General features: G+C 42.9%; 1 protein-coding gene across 3 annotated transcripts in view; it reads right to left on the bottom strand.

The window, feature by feature from the left end:
- faf1 (Fas (TNFRSF6) associated factor 1) overlaps positions 1–17,787 on the bottom strand; it is a 612,606-nt gene that overhangs the window by 310,409 nt on the left and 284,410 nt on the right. For all 3 annotated transcript variants that reach the window (XM_072510911.1, XM_072510913.1, XM_072510912.1), the window contains one exon: positions 3,620–3,683. In XM_072510911.1, coding sequence (XP_072367012.1) covers positions 3,620–3,683 — 64 coding nt within the window. The remainder of the gene's footprint in view (positions 1–3,619; positions 3,684–17,787) is intronic.

Raw genomic sequence — 17,787 nt, 5'->3', positions numbered from 1 at the left:
AAGAGGCTGGCCGTTCTTGAAATTGATAAGTCATCAGAATCAGATGGGATGCATTTGATTATGCTCAGGAAGCAGGAGTAGAAATTGAGGAAACAGGAGTGGGAATTGGGGACGCACAGCCCATGATGTTTCAATGCTTCTTAGATATATGGTTGATGCCAGAGGACTGAAGAGTTTCAATTGTTACACAATTATTCAAAAAGAGCTGCAAGGATAAACCCAGCAACTCCAGGTAATGGGAAAGTTTTTAGAAACTACAAAATTAACTGTTATGTGGAAAAGTGTTGATTAATCAAGGAAAACTGCACAAATTTGTTAAAAGTAAATCATGTTTAACTAACTTGGCTGATGTATTTATAAGGTAACAAAGAAAGTTGATGAGGGTATGGTGGTCATGTGGTCTAAATGGACTTCCAAAATGTATTTAATAAAGTGCCACGTGATAAGCTTGACAACAAAATTGAAACCCATTAGATAAATGGGACAGTGGGAGCATGGATACAAAGTTGACTGAGTGACAAAATAGAGAATTGTGGTAACAGTTGTTTTTCAGACAAGTGAACAGCAGGTTTCCCTGAGGTCAGTACTAGGAACACTGCTTTTCTTTATATAACTTAGTGACTTAACTAGGGTTTGCAGGGCATAATATCAACATCTGCAGGTGATACATAAACCTCAAAGCAATGTGAACATAGGTAATAGGCTTTAAGGGGACCTGAGCAGGCTGGTGGAATGGGCAGAAATGTGGCAGATGAAATTTAATGCAGAGAAGTATGAGGTGATACATTTTGATTGGAAGAACGAGGAAATGCAATATAAAGTAAAGGTACAATTCTTAAGAGGGTGCAAGAACAGACAGACCCAGGAATATATGTGCACAAATCTCTGAAATAGGCCAAGCAGCTTTAGAAAGCAATAAAAAAGGCACATGGAGTACTGAGCTTTATGAACGGAGGCACAAAATACAAAAGCAAGGAAGTTATGATGAATGTTTATAATACACTGGTTTGGCGTCAACTGCCGTATCATGCCAATTCTGGACCCATTATTTAGGAAGGACATGAAGGCTTTAGAGATCATGCAGAAAAGATTGGGGACAAAGGATTTGGAGGGACTTTGGTTACATAGAGAGATTGGAGAAGCTGGGGTTGCTGTCCTTTGAGGGGAGGATATCAGGAGATTTATTGCTGATGTTCAAAATTATGAGGGATCTATAAGAGAGGGTATATAAGAGTGAAATTATTCCCATTAGCTGAAAGGTCAAGCGTCAGCAGACTCAGGCTTAAGGAGATTGGCAAACAAAATAAGGTGACACGAGGAAAAATAATTTTTTTAATGCAGTGAGTGGTTAAGAGCTGGAATGCACTGCTAAGAAGGTGGTGGAGGCAGATTCAATCGTATTTTTCATAAGCACCGGAATAGAAAGAATTTGGAAGACTACAGGTAAAGAGTTGGGAACTCAGTCTAGCTAAATATGGGTGGCACGGTAGCACAGTGGTTAGCACTGTTGCTTCACCTGCCACGGTCCCAGGTTCGATTCCTGGCTTGGCTCACTGTCTGTGCGGAGTCTGCACGTTCTCCCCGTATCTGCGTGGGTTTCCTCCGGGGGCTCCGGTTTCCTCCCACAAGTCCTCAAAGACGTGCTGTGGGTGAATCAGACATTCTGAATTCTCCCTCTGTGTACCCGAACTGGCGCCAGAGTGTGGCGGCTAAGGAATTTTCACAGTAACTTGCAGTATTAATGTAAACCTACTTATGACACTAATAAAAGATTATTATTATTATATTTCCTGCAAACGTTGCCACAGTCTCAAGAGGCCTCCTCCTATGCTATGATCTATGATTGTCTCTGTACTATAAGATTTCCTTCACATACCTATTCAAAGTTTTCAACTATCCCCTGATGTTCACAATTCTTTTCCATTACTGTTAGTTGCATCTTATCAAACTGGAATCATTTGATTAACATGGGCCCAGATTTTGCCGTTAGCAGACAATAAGCAGAGCACAAACAGGACTCCCCTTCTGTACTTACAGCCGACCCGTAGACATTGTAGGCTTTTGTGCGGCAACTTACGGACATCAAGTGTATGACAGTGCAATGCACACTACAGGGAATCTGAGACCTAGCCCATCTCTAAACTAATCAACTTGGAGAATCATTACTGAGTCATGGTGGGTCGAAATCAGGAAGCCCCAGTTAGAATATTTAATTCAACATAGAATCAAATATAGAAAACAAAATAGAAAGATGGGATTACGAGACAGATGTAAAATATGTTTCTTTCTTATTTAAAAAAAATCTCCAATAATTAAAATTGGAACGAATGAGCCGTCACACAAGAAAATTCTTAGTGCCAGTTGCACTGACTGGTTGGAATTAAGACTTATCACATTGTTATAAGTGGACAAGCCCCAACTATTTGAGGATACTTAATGGGTACGTGTATCTAGTGGGTTAGTATCACAATACCACGCCTTTCACATATGTTTGAATGCAGAGTGTCGTGATAAGGTACGAACCCAGGGAAATTAGCAAAGGACAACGCGAACAGCAACTTCCTGATTTTCATCTTAAAACATGGTTAATTAGACACTAGAACAACTTATTAATTGTTAACAGTGACCACTGATCACCTCACTGTTATTCCAACTGCAAAGTTCAGGTCATTGTCCGACAGGCGCATGCACATAGACACCCACAGGCTTCGGAAAAAACGCCAGCATCACACAGCATCAGAATAGTTATTGCATAGGTCAGATGTAAAGTTTAGTTTTGACATCTTACTTCAATGTGGTCTCCCAATTTTAACTTCACAACACCCTCTAAAGCACCCAAGTGGATGGAAAGATCTCCACAGAGGTGCCAATTTGTGGATAGCCTTACCCTGTTAACCAGCACTGACCAAGAATAGAGTTGAAACTGCCCAAACTCAATTTAGGTAAACACCCTTGCGGTGAAAAAAGTGAAGACACTTTTATCTCATCAATTTGGCATGGAAGTGATTATATTCATATTCTTCATGTTTATCATTTTATTCTGAGATTTTCTCTGGACAAATATTACATAGATTACATAGAATTTACACTGCAGAAGGAGGCCATTCGGCCCATCGAGTCTGCACTGGCTCTTGGAAAGAGCACCCTACCCAAGTCCACACCTCCACCCTATCCCCATAACCCAGTAACTCCACCCAGCACTAAGGGCAATTTTGGACACTAAATGCAATTTAGCATGGCCAATCCACCTAACCTGCACATCTTTGGACTGTGGGAGGAAACCGGAGCACCTGGAGGAAACCCATGCACATACAGGGAGAACGTGCAAACTCCGCACAGACAGTGACCCAGCGGGGAATCGAACCTGGGACCCTGGAGCTGTAAAGCAATTGTGCTAACCACCATGCTACTGTGCTGCCATGTCTAATTAGAAGTTGCAATCTTCCCTATAATTCCTGATTCGTCCACTGTCTTTGCATTAACTGTTGCAAATTGATTTTTTATTTATTATACCTGACATTTAAAATTGTTCTCAATTACCTAACATTAGAGAAGAATTTTCTTTTAATCAATATTAAAAGTGGCATGGACTTCTCCTTCAATGGAAAAAAAACTGTACCTTGAAGAAAACTCTGCGGTAAATTGTAACAAGGCATCTCCCTCATTTTCAGCATCATCGGGCACTGGGGTAGAAATAAGTTAAAGTTAACTTTTAGATCACAAAGAGACTTGGAAATGTTCAAAAGTTCCACAAGCACCGTTCATTCTGATTTCAGGAAAATACTTTTCTCAAACTTGTGGGAAATAACCCAGCCTCAAAAAAAACCTAGACGACAGCTTTAAGTAATTTAAAAACAGTTGAGAATTGCCTGGATCATATTTGCGTAAAGTACAGTTATACAATTTCACTTTACAAGTTTATTGTAAACCCATACCTTATTGACACAATATTTTAGTGTTGCATTCAAAGTTCATAAAACGGGTAGGTAAAATGAAAGAAACAACATTATTTTTAAACTTTGATGGCACAAACATCAAGGTTTGGGATAACTGTTTGCATTTAAACTGCTGTACAATTCATAACAGTCATTTTTCTATTAAAAACAAGATGAACAAAAATCATCTGAGGTTTAAAACTTCAAATCATGTATATTCCAATATTGAAAAATACTCACTTTTTAGGTTCATTTTTGTTTGAAAACAGTGTGGTACGACCATAAGGCAAACATACACCAAGGTCAGATTTACTCAAAACAATACTTTACAAACGCGTTGGCCAATGGTAAAGGGAGGCACTGTGGCACAGTGATTAGCACTGCTGCCTCACAGCACCAGGGACCCTAGTTCGATTCCGGCCTTGGGTGATTGTCTGTGTGGAGTTAGTTCTCCCAGTGTCTGCGTGGGGTTTCTCCGGATGCTCCGGTTTCCTTCCACAATCCAAAGATGTGCAGGTTAGGTGGATTAGCCATGATCAATGAGTGGGGTTATGGGGATAGGATGGGGGAGTGGCTTACGTAGAATGTTCGTTCGGAGGGTTGGTGTAGAATCAATGGCCCGAATGAACTCCTTCTGTACTGTAGGGATTCTATGGATTTGGTCGCCGCATTATAGGAAGGATGTGGAAGCATTGGAAAGGGTGCAGAGGAGATTTACCAGAATGTTGCCTGGTATGGAGGGAAGATCTTATGAGGAAAGGCTGAGGGACTTGAGGCTGTTTTCGTTAGAGAGAAGAAGGTTAAGATGTGACTTAATTGAGGCATACAAGACGATCAGAGGATTGGATAGGGTGGACAGTGAGAGCCTTCTTCCTCGGATGGTGATGTCTAGCACGAGGGGACACAGCTTTAAATTGAGGGGAGATAGATATAAGACAGATGTCAGAGGTAGGTTCTTTACTCCGAGAGTAGTAAGAGCGTGGGATGCCCTGCCTGCAATAGTAGTGGACTCGCCAACACTAAGGGCATTCAATTGGTCATTGGATAGACATATGGACGATAAGGGAATAGTGTAGATGGGCTTTAGAGTGGTTTCACAGGTCGGCGCAACATCGAGGGCCGAAGGGCCTGTACTGCGCTGTAATGTTCTATGTTCTGTAAGCGAATTCCGCTTAGGGCATTCGCTTTGCCCTGAGGGGAAATAAAATCTAGCAACGAATGTTTTTTTATATTTTTAAATTGTACTTTTTGAAAGTTCTTCCAGAAATATTGTTCATGAATTGATCTACACTTTGACTTCACAGTACCAGTGGAGGTTTTTCATTGATACCTGAAGATTTCTTGCCATGACATTTGCATAAACTGTGAAGAATGTGGAGTAAGAGCTGGGGCAGCTATTAGGTTTTAGCAGAAATAGTTTTGAACAAATAAATAATCTTTATTATTGTCACAAGTAGGCTTACATTAACATGGCAATGAAGTTACTGCGAAAATCCCCTAGTTGCCATACTCCGGCGCCTGTTCAGGTACGCTGACATATGTTTACAAATGTTATTTAAATTTCTTCAAATACAACTATACTTGCAGTCTAAACCTGATTCTGCACTTTAAATTACATCTTTTGAATTTACTAAAATTTGTAACTTTATAATATCTGGTAAGTCATATAACTAATGTGGTAGAAATAGTGGGGTGAGGGTTCAAATGAGGGAAGATGTGGTAAATTAAAGGCAAAGGACAGGATGAGAGCATTGTGGCAAAAAGGGAAATGAAAATCAGAGCATGTCAGGAAGAGACAGAATGTGCAAACTTAACAGTGTGACAGCAGATAAGACCAGAGTTTGCAGAAATAGTAAAATGCAGAACGAAAGGCACTGTGCCTGAATGTACGTAGCATCCATAACAAAATGGATGAATTGTCTGCTCAATTACAAATAAATATGTATGACCTGTCAACCATTACAGAGACATGGCTGCAAGGTGACTAAGGATGGGACTTGAATATTTAAGAGTGTTTGACATTTCAGACAGACAGGAAACAAGGAAAAGATGGTGGGGTAATCCTGTTAATTAAGGATGACATTAACACAACAGTGAAAGATCTTAGATCAAAAGAAAAAGATGTAGCATTAGTTTGGGTCGAGATAATAGATAGTAAAGATAAGAAGTCGCTTGTGGAAGCATTTAACAGGCTCCCCAACAGTAACCACATTATACAAAGGGGTACGGTTAGCCTTACTTCTGCAGTGGGTAAATTGTTAGAAGGTATTCTGAGGGATCTACATGCATTTAGACAGGGCAAGGGCTAATTAGGGAAAGTCAGCATGGCTTTGTAAGGGGAAAGTCATGTCTCACGAATTTGATTGAGTTTTTTAAAGGGGTAACTAAGAAGGTAGATGAGGGCAATGCGGTCGACATCGTCTACATGGACTTTAGCAAGGCCTTTGACAAGGTACCACATGATAGGTTGTTGCAAAAGGTTAAATCTCAGAATCGAGGGCGAGGTAGCCAATTGGATACAAAATTGGCTTGGCGACCCAAACCAAAGGGTGGTTGTGGAGGGTTGTTTTTCAAACTGGAGGCCTGTGGCCGGTGCTGGGTCCACTGTTATTTGTTATATATATATATATATATATATTAATGATTTGGATGAGAATGTAGGAGGCATGGTTAGCAAGTTTGCAGATGACACCAAGATTGGTAGCATAGTGAATAGTGAAGAAGGTTATATGAAATGAAATGAAATGAAATGAAAATCGCATATTGTCACAAGTAGTCTTCAAATGAAGTTACTGTGAAAAGCCCCTAGTCGCCACATTCCGGCGCCTGTTCGGGGAGGCTGGTACGGGAATTGAACCGTGCTGCTGGCCTGCCTTGGTCTGCTTCCAAAGCCAGCGATTTAGCCCTGTGCTAAACCAGCCCCATGTTGCAATATAAGATTGCAACAGGATCTTGAACAATTGGGCCTGTGGGCTGGTGAATGGCAGATGGAGATTAATTTGGATAAACGTGAGGTGATGCATTTTGTTAGATCAAATCAGGACAGGACCTACTCAGTTAACGGTAGGGAATTGGGGAGAGTTACAGAACAAAGAGATCTAGCGGTACCGGTTCATAGCTCCTTGAAGGTGGAGTCGCAGGTGGACAGGGTGGTGAAGAATGCATTCAGCAAGCTAGGTTTTATTGGTCAGAATATTGAATACAGGAGTTGGGACGTCTTATTGAAGTTGTACAAAACATTGGTAAGACCACACATGGAATACGGTGTTCAGTTCTGGTCACTCTATTATAGGAAGGATCCTGTTAAACTAGAAAGAGTGCAGAAGAGATTTACGAGGATGCTACCAGGACTTGATGGTCTGAGTTATAAGGAGAGGCTGGATAGGTTGGGATTTTTTTCCCTGGAGCGTAGAAGGCTTGGGGGAGAACTTGCAGAGGTCTATAAAATAATGAGGAACATAGATAAGGTAGATAGTCAACATTTTTTCCCAAAGGTAGAGGAGTCTAGAACCAGAGGGGAAATTTCTTCACACAGAGTGGTGAGCATCTGGAATGGGCTGCCAGAGGCAGTGGTTGAGGTGGGTACAATTTTTTCCTTTATAAAACAGTTAGATAGTCACATGGGCAGGATGGATATAGAGGGATATGGGCCAAATGCGGATAAGTGGGACTAGCTTAGTGATAGAAACTGAGCGGCAGGGACAAGCTGGACCAAGGGCCTGTTTCCATGCTGGAAACATGTATGACTCTAAATAAAGGGGCTTGTAAGAAAGGAATGACAATAACCTTGGGTGATTTTTATCTACATATCGACGATTCAGATCGGCAAAGATAGCATTAGGATGTTCCTAAAGTGTTTCTGGGACAATTTCTTAGAGCAGCATGCTCTGAGTGTCAGCTATTCTAGAACTGTAATGTGCCATGAGTCAGGATAACCTCACAGTAAAGAAGCCTTTAGGTAGCAGTGGTCATAACATGATGAAATTTCACATTCAGTTTGAGGGAGTGAAGAATAGGTCTAAGACTAGTGTTTAAAACTTCAATAAAGACAATTACAATGGTACAAATACAGAGCTGGCTTAAGTGAACAGGGAAAATAGGTTAAAGGGTAGGGCAGGAGAGATGCAGTGGCAGACATTTAAGGAGATATTTCATAACACTCAGGAAAGATATATTCCAATGAGAAAGAAGAAAGACTCTAAGAAAATAAATTCCTTCCGTGGCTAACTAAGGAAGTGAAAGATAATATCAAATTGAAAGTAAAGGTATACTTCTGCAAAAATTAGTGGTAGGTCACAAAACAAAGAATGACTAAAAAAAAAGCAGAAATTTGAGTATGAAAGAAAGCTAGCTAGAAACAAAAGAATATCAGAGTTTTTACGAGTGTTTAAAAATATAAAGAACTACTAAAGTGAGGATTGGTCCTCGAGAGAATAAGTCTGGATACTAATAATGGGAAATAAAGAACTCATGGAAGTGTTCAACAGGTATTTTGGGCTGAATTTTACATGCCTGTGGTGGGCTTATTTTCCACAAGGGGGCAGTTAAAATCAATTGAGCGCCCAACCGCCACCTTCCTGTTGACCCCAGAGCTCACCCCCGTAATATAAAGAGTGGACGGGCACTAGAATAGGCAGCCCACCTGCCAGATTTAAATAAGTCCTTAAGGGTTAATTAGGTTCATTATCAAGACTCTGATAATACACTTCCCACGTCATGAAATGGTTGGCTGGTTAAAGGGCAAGAAGGAAGGGGGAATGAGTCCTTGGACGCTGCCCTTTGCTGACCATGTATTGGCACCCCACCATGGTTGAACCTTCCCCTTCCTTCTGAAATGTTACCTTTCTAAACTGATCACCCTCTCCCACTATACCACCCCTCTCCCTAACCTACCCAAATCTTCCCAGCCCAAGACCCCAGAATTACCTGCTCTAGCTATCCATCATCTCCTTCTTCTGTAGTCCCAGCAGTGGCCACTGATGCCTCTGTGATGCTGTGCAGAAGGCAGTATTTCTGCCCCAATGAGAGGTGGAAGTCCCACTCGGCCCTCATTAATCCACCAGCAGTGCTTTATTGCATGCAGGCACCCTAGGTCCTCAAAAGAAGTGGCTGCGAAGATATTAGATGCATTGATTGTAATTTTCTAAAATTCTGAAAAGGTCCCATCAGATCGGTAAACAGCAAATGTAACTTCTCTATTCAAGAGAGGAGGGAGACAGAAAGTAGGGAGCTGCAGACCTGTAGGCCTAACATCTGATTTCAGGAAAATGCTAGAATCTATTATTGAGGAGGTTATAGCACGGCACTTAGAAATTATTAATGCAACCGGAAAGAGTCAACATGGTTTTATGAAAGGGAAATCATGTTTGACAAAGTATTATTATTAGAGTGGATAGAGGGAACCTGGAGATGTGATGTACTTGGATTTCCAAAAGGCATTTGATAAGGTGCCACATCAAAGGTTACCACACAACCAGGGACCAAAAAATCGTGGGAGCGGTGTCGTGCCGGATTTCGGCAACAACGGCCATTCTCCACCCCATGGTTCATGCACTTATCATTTTTCACCTTTTGCCAAAATGCTTCTACACCTTCGTTTCCTGAACTTGGGTCATCTCTCGCTATTGTGCTAATACTATCTTTAATTAAGAGAGATAGCCATGCACCTTTTCCTAGCTTCCCGTCCTTCCTAAATATCATGTACTCTTTCATATTCAGGACACAATCTACATCATCCAGTAGCTATGTCGCTGTCATAGCTATCAGACTGTACTTATTTATTTCTATTAGCAGATCACAGGATCAGAATCACAAAAGAATACAGTGCAGAAAAGACTCTTTGGTCCATCAAGTCTGCACCGAAGCATGAAAGACACCTGACCTGCCTACCTAATCCCATTTGCCAGCACTTGGCCCATAGCCTTGAATGTTATGAAGTGCCAAGTGCTCATCCAGGTACCTTTCAAAGGATGTGAGGCAACCCGCCTCTACCACCCTCCTAGGCAGTGCATTCCAGACTGTCACCACCCTCTGAGGAAAAATGTTTTTCCTCAAATACCCCCTAAACCTCACCTTGAACTTGTGTCCTCTTGTACCCTACCCTTCAACTAAAGGGAACAGCTGCTCCCTATCCACCCTGTCTACTCCCCATATAATCCTCTACACCTCGATCAGGTTGCCCTCAGTCTTCTCTGCTCCATGTTCCATCCCAGGCAACATTCTGGTGCATTGCCTCATACCCCATCAAGAGCAATCACATCCTTCCCATAATGTGGTGACCAGAATTGCACACACTACTCCAGTCGTGGCCTGACCACAGTTTTATACATTTCCAACATGACCTCCCTGCTTTTATAATCTATGCATCAATTGATAACGGTAATTGTCCCATATGCATTTTTCACCACCCTATTAACCTGTCCTTCTGCTTTCAGAGATCTATGGACAAACACTCCAAGGTTCCTTTGTTCCTCACAACTTCTCAGTGTCGGACCATTCGTTGAATACTTCCTTGTCAAATTACACCTTCCAAAGTGTATCACCTCACACTTTTCAGGGTGAAATTCCATCTGCCACTTATCTGCCCATTTGACCATCCCTGTAACCCAAGACACAACCTCGCTGTTTTTTAAAATAAATTTAGAGGACACAATTCATTTTTTTTCCAATTAAGGAGCAATTTAGCGAGTCCAATCCACCTAACCTGCACATCTTTGGGTTGTGGGGGCGAAACCCACGCAAACATGGGGAGAATGTGTAAACTCCACACGGACAGTGACCCAGAGCCGGGATCGAACCTGGGACCTCGGCGCCATGAGGCATCAGAGCTAACCCACTGGGCCACCATGCTGCCCCCACAACCTCACTGTTAACCACCGGCCAATCTTTGTATCATCTGCAAACTTACTGATCCTACCCCCCACACAGTCATTTATATAAATGATAACCAACACAGATCCGTGGTATGCCACTGGACACTGGCTCCCAGTCACAAAAGCAACTATCTATCATCACCCTCTGTTTCCTTCAGCTGAGCCAATTTTGAATCTACCTTATCAAGTTACCCTGTATCCCATGTGCATTTGCCTTCTTTATAAGTCTCCCATGTGGGACCGTGTCAAAGGCTTAGCTGAAATCCATGTAAATTACATCAACTGCACTACCATCACCAACACAACTGGTCACATGCTCAAAAATACAATCAGGTTTGTTAGGCAGAACCTTCTAAGACTAAGCCATGCTGACTATTCCTGATCAAACCTTGCCTCTCCAAGTAGAGATAGATTCTCTCCTTCAGAATTTTCTCCAATAGTTACCCCTACCACTGACGTGAGATTCATTGGCCTGTAGTTCCCTGGCTTATCTCTTTAACCTTTCTTAAATAGTAGAACCACATTAGCTGTTCTCCAGTCCTCTGGCACCTCCCCCATGGCCAGAGAGGAATTTGGGTCAGAGCCCCTGCAATCAACTCCCTCGTCTCCCACAGCATTCTGGGACACAATTCATCCGTACCTGGAGATTTGTCCACTTTTAAGCCTGCCAACACCTCAAATACCTGGTCATTCCCGATGACAATTTGCTCAGGAACCTCAGTCTCTCTCCCTGAGCTCCATATGTACCTCCTCATTCTCTTGGGTGAAGACAGATAGAACATACAGTGCAGAAGGAGGCCATTCGGCCCATCGAGTCTGCACCGACCCATTTAAGCCCTCACTTCCACCCTATCCCAGTAATCCAATAACCTCTCCTAACCTTTTTTGGTCACTAAGGACAATTTATCATGGCCAATCCACCTAACCTGCACGTCTTTGGACTGTGGGAGGAAACTGGAGCACCCGGAGGAAACCCACGCAGACACAGGGAGAACGTGCAAACTCCGCACAGAGTGACCCAGCATAGAATCGAACCTGGGACCCTGGCGCTGTGAAGCCACACTGCTATCCACTTGTGCTACCATGCTGCCCAAATGTGAATTATTCATTCAACATCCGACCAATATTATCTGGCTTTTTTTAAAAATTGTTCATGGGGTGGGTGTCACAGGCTGTGCCAGCATTTAGTGTCCATTCCTAATTGCCCATCAGGGGGCAGTTAAGAGTCAATCACATTACTGTGGGTCTGAAGTCACATGTAGGCCAGACCAGGTAAGATCGTCAAATTTCCTTCCCTAAAGGACTTAGGTGAACCTGATGAGTTTTTATGACAATTGACAATGGTTTCATGGTCATCATTAGACTTTTTAAATTCTAGCTTTTTATTGAATTCAAATTTCACCATCTGCAGTGACGGAATTTAAACCTGGGTCGCCAGAACATTACACTGGGTCTCTGGTTTACTGGTCCAATGGCAATACCACTATGCCACGGCCTCCTGCTCCACCCACAGATTTCCCCCTTGGTTCCTAATGGGCCCCACTCTTTCCCTGGTCATCCTCCTCTCATTGATATCCATCAGTTCATCGGTTTTGTTTTGAATGCTACGTGATGTGTTGGGTGTTCTGGATCACATACAGGTCACCAACACTTGAAGTAGTGCAACACTATTTTATTAAAAGGTTAACTATTAAAACATACTTGAACTGTGGGTAAATACAATACTAGTTTTAACTAAAGACCTTTGCCTTTGTCCTAACCAGTTGATGCACTCAGCACATGGTGAATGTCTGTGTTGTAGGCTGTGAGCTCTGTGCTCCTAGCTCGCTGCTACTCGAATGAGCGGGAACTCTGATGCCCCCTGTCTTTATAGCGCGTGTGCTCTCACTGGTGATTGGTTGCGGTGTTGTGTATGTTGATTGGTCCCACTGTGTGTCCATCAGTGTGTGTCTGCACCATGATATACTGGTGTATATTATGGCAATACGTGCATTTGTAACCTCTCACATTATTTGCTGATTTACTCTCAGATTTGTATTCTCTGATCCTTCCTGTCACGTCCGTTTATCATTTCCCACATTAATACCTTTTCTGTTTCCTTGTCTCTATTCTTTGATTCAGCACATCTTCCAGCATTTGAACCCTTTCCCCTTCATTTTAGTTTAAAGTCCTCTGTATGTCTAGTTATGCAGCTTGCCAAAACACCAATCCCAGCATGGTTCAGGTGTAGACCATTCCCCTGGTACAACCTCCACCATCCCTAGTACTGGTACCAGTGCCCCAGGAACCAGAATCCAATTCTCCCACACCAGACTTTGAGCCAAGCATTCATATCTCTAATTTTATGTACTCTATGCCAATTTGCACATGTCTCAGGTTATAAGCCAGAGTTTATTACTGTTGAGGTTCTGCTTTTCAATTTACTGCCTAGCACCTCATACTGGCGATGCAGAACCTCTCTCCTAGTTCTATTTATGTCATTGGTAGCTACATGGCCCATGGCGATTGGATCCTCTCCCTCCCATTCTAAGCTCCTCTCAAGCCCTAGCAGATGTCCCAAACTCTGGCACTTGGTAGGCAACACAGTCATCTGGACTCCTGATCTTTCCTGCAGTAAATAGCATCAAACCCCCTGACTGTCCTGTCCCCAACTACCACTAATTCCTTTTTGCTCTCCCCACTTGAATGACTTCCTGGACCACAGTGCCATGACCAGTCAGCTCATCCACCCTGCAGCCCCAACTCTCAACAAAACAAGCTGAGAGAACTTCAACCTATTGGACAATTGAAAAGGCTGAAGCTCCTGCACTCCTGCCCTTTGAGATTCTTTATCTGACTCACTCACAGTCATACTCTGCTGTCCCTGATGATTGACTAAATCGGAAGACCCTAACCTCAGGGGTGTGACGGTCTCTTGGTACAAAGCATCAAGGTAACTTTCCCCTCCGCGACGTGTTGCAGTGTTTGCAGTTTTAGTCGAAGCTCAAGCTGCAAACATTAACGCAGATGTGTTTGCCCTGAAACACACTGGCATCCAGGTGGTCGCACATGTTGCAGCCATGACACATCACCAGTCCCACCATCCCTAAGGTGTTAAATTAAATACTTAATATTATTCAATTACTTATTTTCCTTTTATGTATTTTATTAACCTTACCATCAGTTCATGTACTATTTTAAACTTTAGGAATAAAATAGACCTTAACCACTTACCAGATACTTACCCAACAGCCAACTTCTTTCCCTGTTGTAGAATAAGAATCAATTCTTACAGGCTGCAAATATTGGAAAGAGCGAAAGGACTCCCTCACTCACCAAACTCAAGGTATACACTCAGTTCCAAACTGCATCCGTTTGCAAAAATCATAGAATTTACAGTGCAGAAGGAGGCCATTCAGCCCATCAAGTTTGCATCTGCCCTTGGGAAGAGCACCCCACTTAAGCCCACACCTTCACCCCATCCCCGTAACCCAGTAGCCCCACCTAACCTTTTTTAGGACACTAAGGGCAATTTAGCATGGCCAATCCACCTAACCTGCACATCTTTGGACTGCTGGGAGGAAACTGGAGCACCCGGAGGAAACCCATCCAGACATGGGGAGATTGTGCAGACTCTGCATAGACAGTGACCCAAGCCAGGAATCAAACTGGAAACCCTGGAGCTATGAAGCATCGGTGCTAACCACTGTGCTACCATGCTGCCATTTGAAGAGATGCCAGACAGCAAGACTGCACTAAAGTCCCTTGAATTCATAGTGAACTGAACTGCAGTTACAGGAACCAGATAAACCAGTGAGCTAATTAACTACTCAGCTCGCTCAGTAAACTGTGTTTTCACTGCCTAAGAATGACAAATATTCTCCATCTGGAATCACCTATTTTTTCATATTTCAAAGGTGGCATCATGGCTCTTATCAGCAAGTCACAAACTGGCCTTTCGCTGTATCTCTTCATTATCTACCGTACCTTCAATATTTGGCTATATTCCACCCCTGTTGATCTCGTTTAAATCCTTACTGTCTAGCACCCACTTTCCCACACAATTACAATATGATAAAATTTACCCTGCAGTTTCAGAGATAGAAGCTGAAATCAGGTGTAATGGTATTACAATTAAGTAAGAGTAACTACAAAGACATGAAGAAAGAGCTGGCCAGAATTGATTGGAAAGGGAGCCCAGCAGGGAAGACAGTGGAACAGCAATGGCAGAAAATTTTGGGTGTTATTCGGGAGGCACAACTTAAATTCATCCCAAGGAGGAGGATGAGGCATCCATGGCTGACAAGGAAAGTCAAGGACAGCATAAAAGCTAAAGAAAAAGCAAGGATAGTGGGAAGCCAGGGGATTGGGAAGCCTTTAAAAGCAAGCCGAGGACAACTACAAAAAGCAATAAGGGGGGAGAAGATGAAATAGGAGTATAAGCTAGCTAGTAATATAAAAGAAGATAGCAAGAGTATTTTTCAATAGATAAAAGGTAAGAGAGAGGCAAACGTAGATATTGGACCACTGCAAAATGAGGCTGGAGAAGTAATAATGGGAAACAAAGAAATGGCAGAGGAACTGAATTGTTACTTTGCATTAGTCTTCACGGTGGAAGACACCAGTAGGATGCCAGAGCTCCAGGGTTCATAGGTGAGTGCAGTGGCCATCACTAATGAGAAGGTTCTGGGGAAACTGAAAGGTCTGAAGGCGGATAAATTACCTGGACAAGATGGACTACACCCCAGGGTTCTGAAGGAGATAGCTGAGGAGATTGTGGAGGCATTGGTGGTGATCTTTCAGGAGTCACTGGAGGCAGGGGACTAGAAAGAAGCTAATGCAACACCGTTGTTCAAGAAGGGAGTGAGGCAGAAGACGGGGAATTATAGGCCGGTTAGCCTGACTTGGGTCATTAGCAAGATTTTAGAGTCCATTATTAAAGATGAGATCGCAAAGTACTTGGAAGTGCATGATAAAATTGGACTGAGTCAGCACGGCTTTGTCAAGGGGAGGTCATGTCTGAAATATCTGTTGGGAGCTCTTTGAGGAAGTAACAAAGAGGTTAGACAAAGGCGAACCAGTGGATGTGATTTATTTGGATTTTCAGAAGGCCTTTTGCAAGGTGCCGCATAGGAGACTGTAAGAACCCATGGTGTTAAGGGTAAGATCCTGGCATGGATAGAGGATTGACTGACTGGCAGAAGGCAGAGAGTGGGATAAAAGGGTCTTTTTCAGGATGGCAGCCGGTGACTAGTGGTGTGCCTCAGGGAAGCAGGCAGGCTGCAGAAGGATTTGGACAGGCTAGGAGAGTAGGCAAAGAAGTGGGAGATGGAATACCATGTGGAAAAGTGTGAGGTTATGCATTTGGAAGGAGGAATGGAGGCATAGACTATTTTCTAAATGGGGAAATCAGAAGTACAAAGGGACTTGGGAGTCGTTATTCAAAATTCTCTTAAGATTAACGTGCAGGTTCAGCCGGCAGTTAGGAAGGCAAATGCAATGTTCGCATTCATGTCAAGAGGGCTAGAATACAAGAGCAAGGATGTACATCTGAGGCTGCATAAGGCTCTGGTCAGACCACATTTGGAGTATTATGAGCAGTTGTGGGCCCCGTATCTAAGGAAGGATGTGCTGGTCTTGGAAAGGGTCCAGAGGAGGTTCACAAGAATGACCCCTGTAATGACGAGCTTGTCGCATGAGGAACAGTTGAGGACTCTAATCTGTACTCGTTGGAGCTTAGAAGGATATGGGTGCATTTTATTGAAACTTACAGGATACTGCGAGGCCTGGATAGAGTGGATGTTTCCACTAGTCAGAAAAACTAGAGCCCGAGGGCACAATCTCAGACTAAAGGGACCATCCTTTAAAACAGAGATGAGGAGGAATTTCTTCAGCCAGAGGGTGGTGAATCTGTGAAACATTTTGCCGCAAAAGCCTGTGGAGGCCAAATCACTGAATGTCTTTAAGACAGCGATAGATAGGTTCTTGAACCTAAGGGGATCGGGGTTATGGGGAAAATACAGGGGAATGGGGAGAAAAGTATCAGCCATGATTGAATGGCGGAGCAGGCTCAAGGGGCCGAGAGACCTAATTCTGCTCCTATATCTTATGGTCTTAGACTCTTTCCTTCCTCATTCACTACATCATGTAAAACCTCACCCTAAATGATTTAAATCTACATCTCAACTCTGCCTGCACCTCTCTTCTGAATGTGCTGTTCTCCTGTGCTCTTAAAACATTTCCCTCCACATATGTTCTCCTGACTCACATTTATTGTCATCCCCCAATCTTATATCTTCACGTAACCTTTCCAGTCCTCTGGATTTGGATCACCGACAAAGCAACCTTTGTCCAATTCCTCATTTCCCTTACTACATCATCTCCACTTCCTTCTACATTTGTCCCTGGGGGGAAAAAAATCTCCTAATTTTTTGTATTATTACTTTTGTTTCTAATCTCTGAATTGCCCAGACAATGACACTCCATTCACATCTTCTGCAGCTGTTGACTTGAAAATCCATTCCTGCACCCATCTTTGATGTCTCCTCCCCCCCCCCGCCCCCAAAACCGTCACATTTCACATCCTGTTCATTTTCTCCAGTATAGGCCCACCTTTGCGCTCTCATATCCAAGAGGCGCAAACTGGTATACCATGGGATTACCTAGCCATCGCCGAAACTGGTTCATTACATTAGTTCTATCAGGATTTGGTTCTCTCTGTCAAAATATACATGACACTAGGAACATCCGGAAGGGCAAAGATAATCCAGGTTTATTTTCTCCACTACAAATTGCCCTTTGGCAATCCTCTCCCTGTGGTGCTAAGCAGCATTGCACCATCCATGAAGCAAAAAAATAGGAAACTTGGGCCTGAAACTGAATATGATCATTCTTCAGTCACTTGGCTACAGAATTGGAATATTGCTGAAATGAGGGACATGTTGCTCAAGCTTTTTGTTTTGAAGTCATAAGGACAAATGCAAGAATGCCAAATCGAAATG

This window comes from Scyliorhinus torazame, chromosome 7 (assembly GCF_047496885.1).
Source record: "Scyliorhinus torazame isolate Kashiwa2021f chromosome 7, sScyTor2.1, whole genome shotgun sequence".
NCBI lineage: Eukaryota > Metazoa > Chordata > Chondrichthyes > Carcharhiniformes > Scyliorhinidae > Scyliorhinus > Scyliorhinus torazame.
Note: the sequence above shows the minus strand (reverse complement) of the source record. Positions and strands in the feature narration are given on the sequence as shown.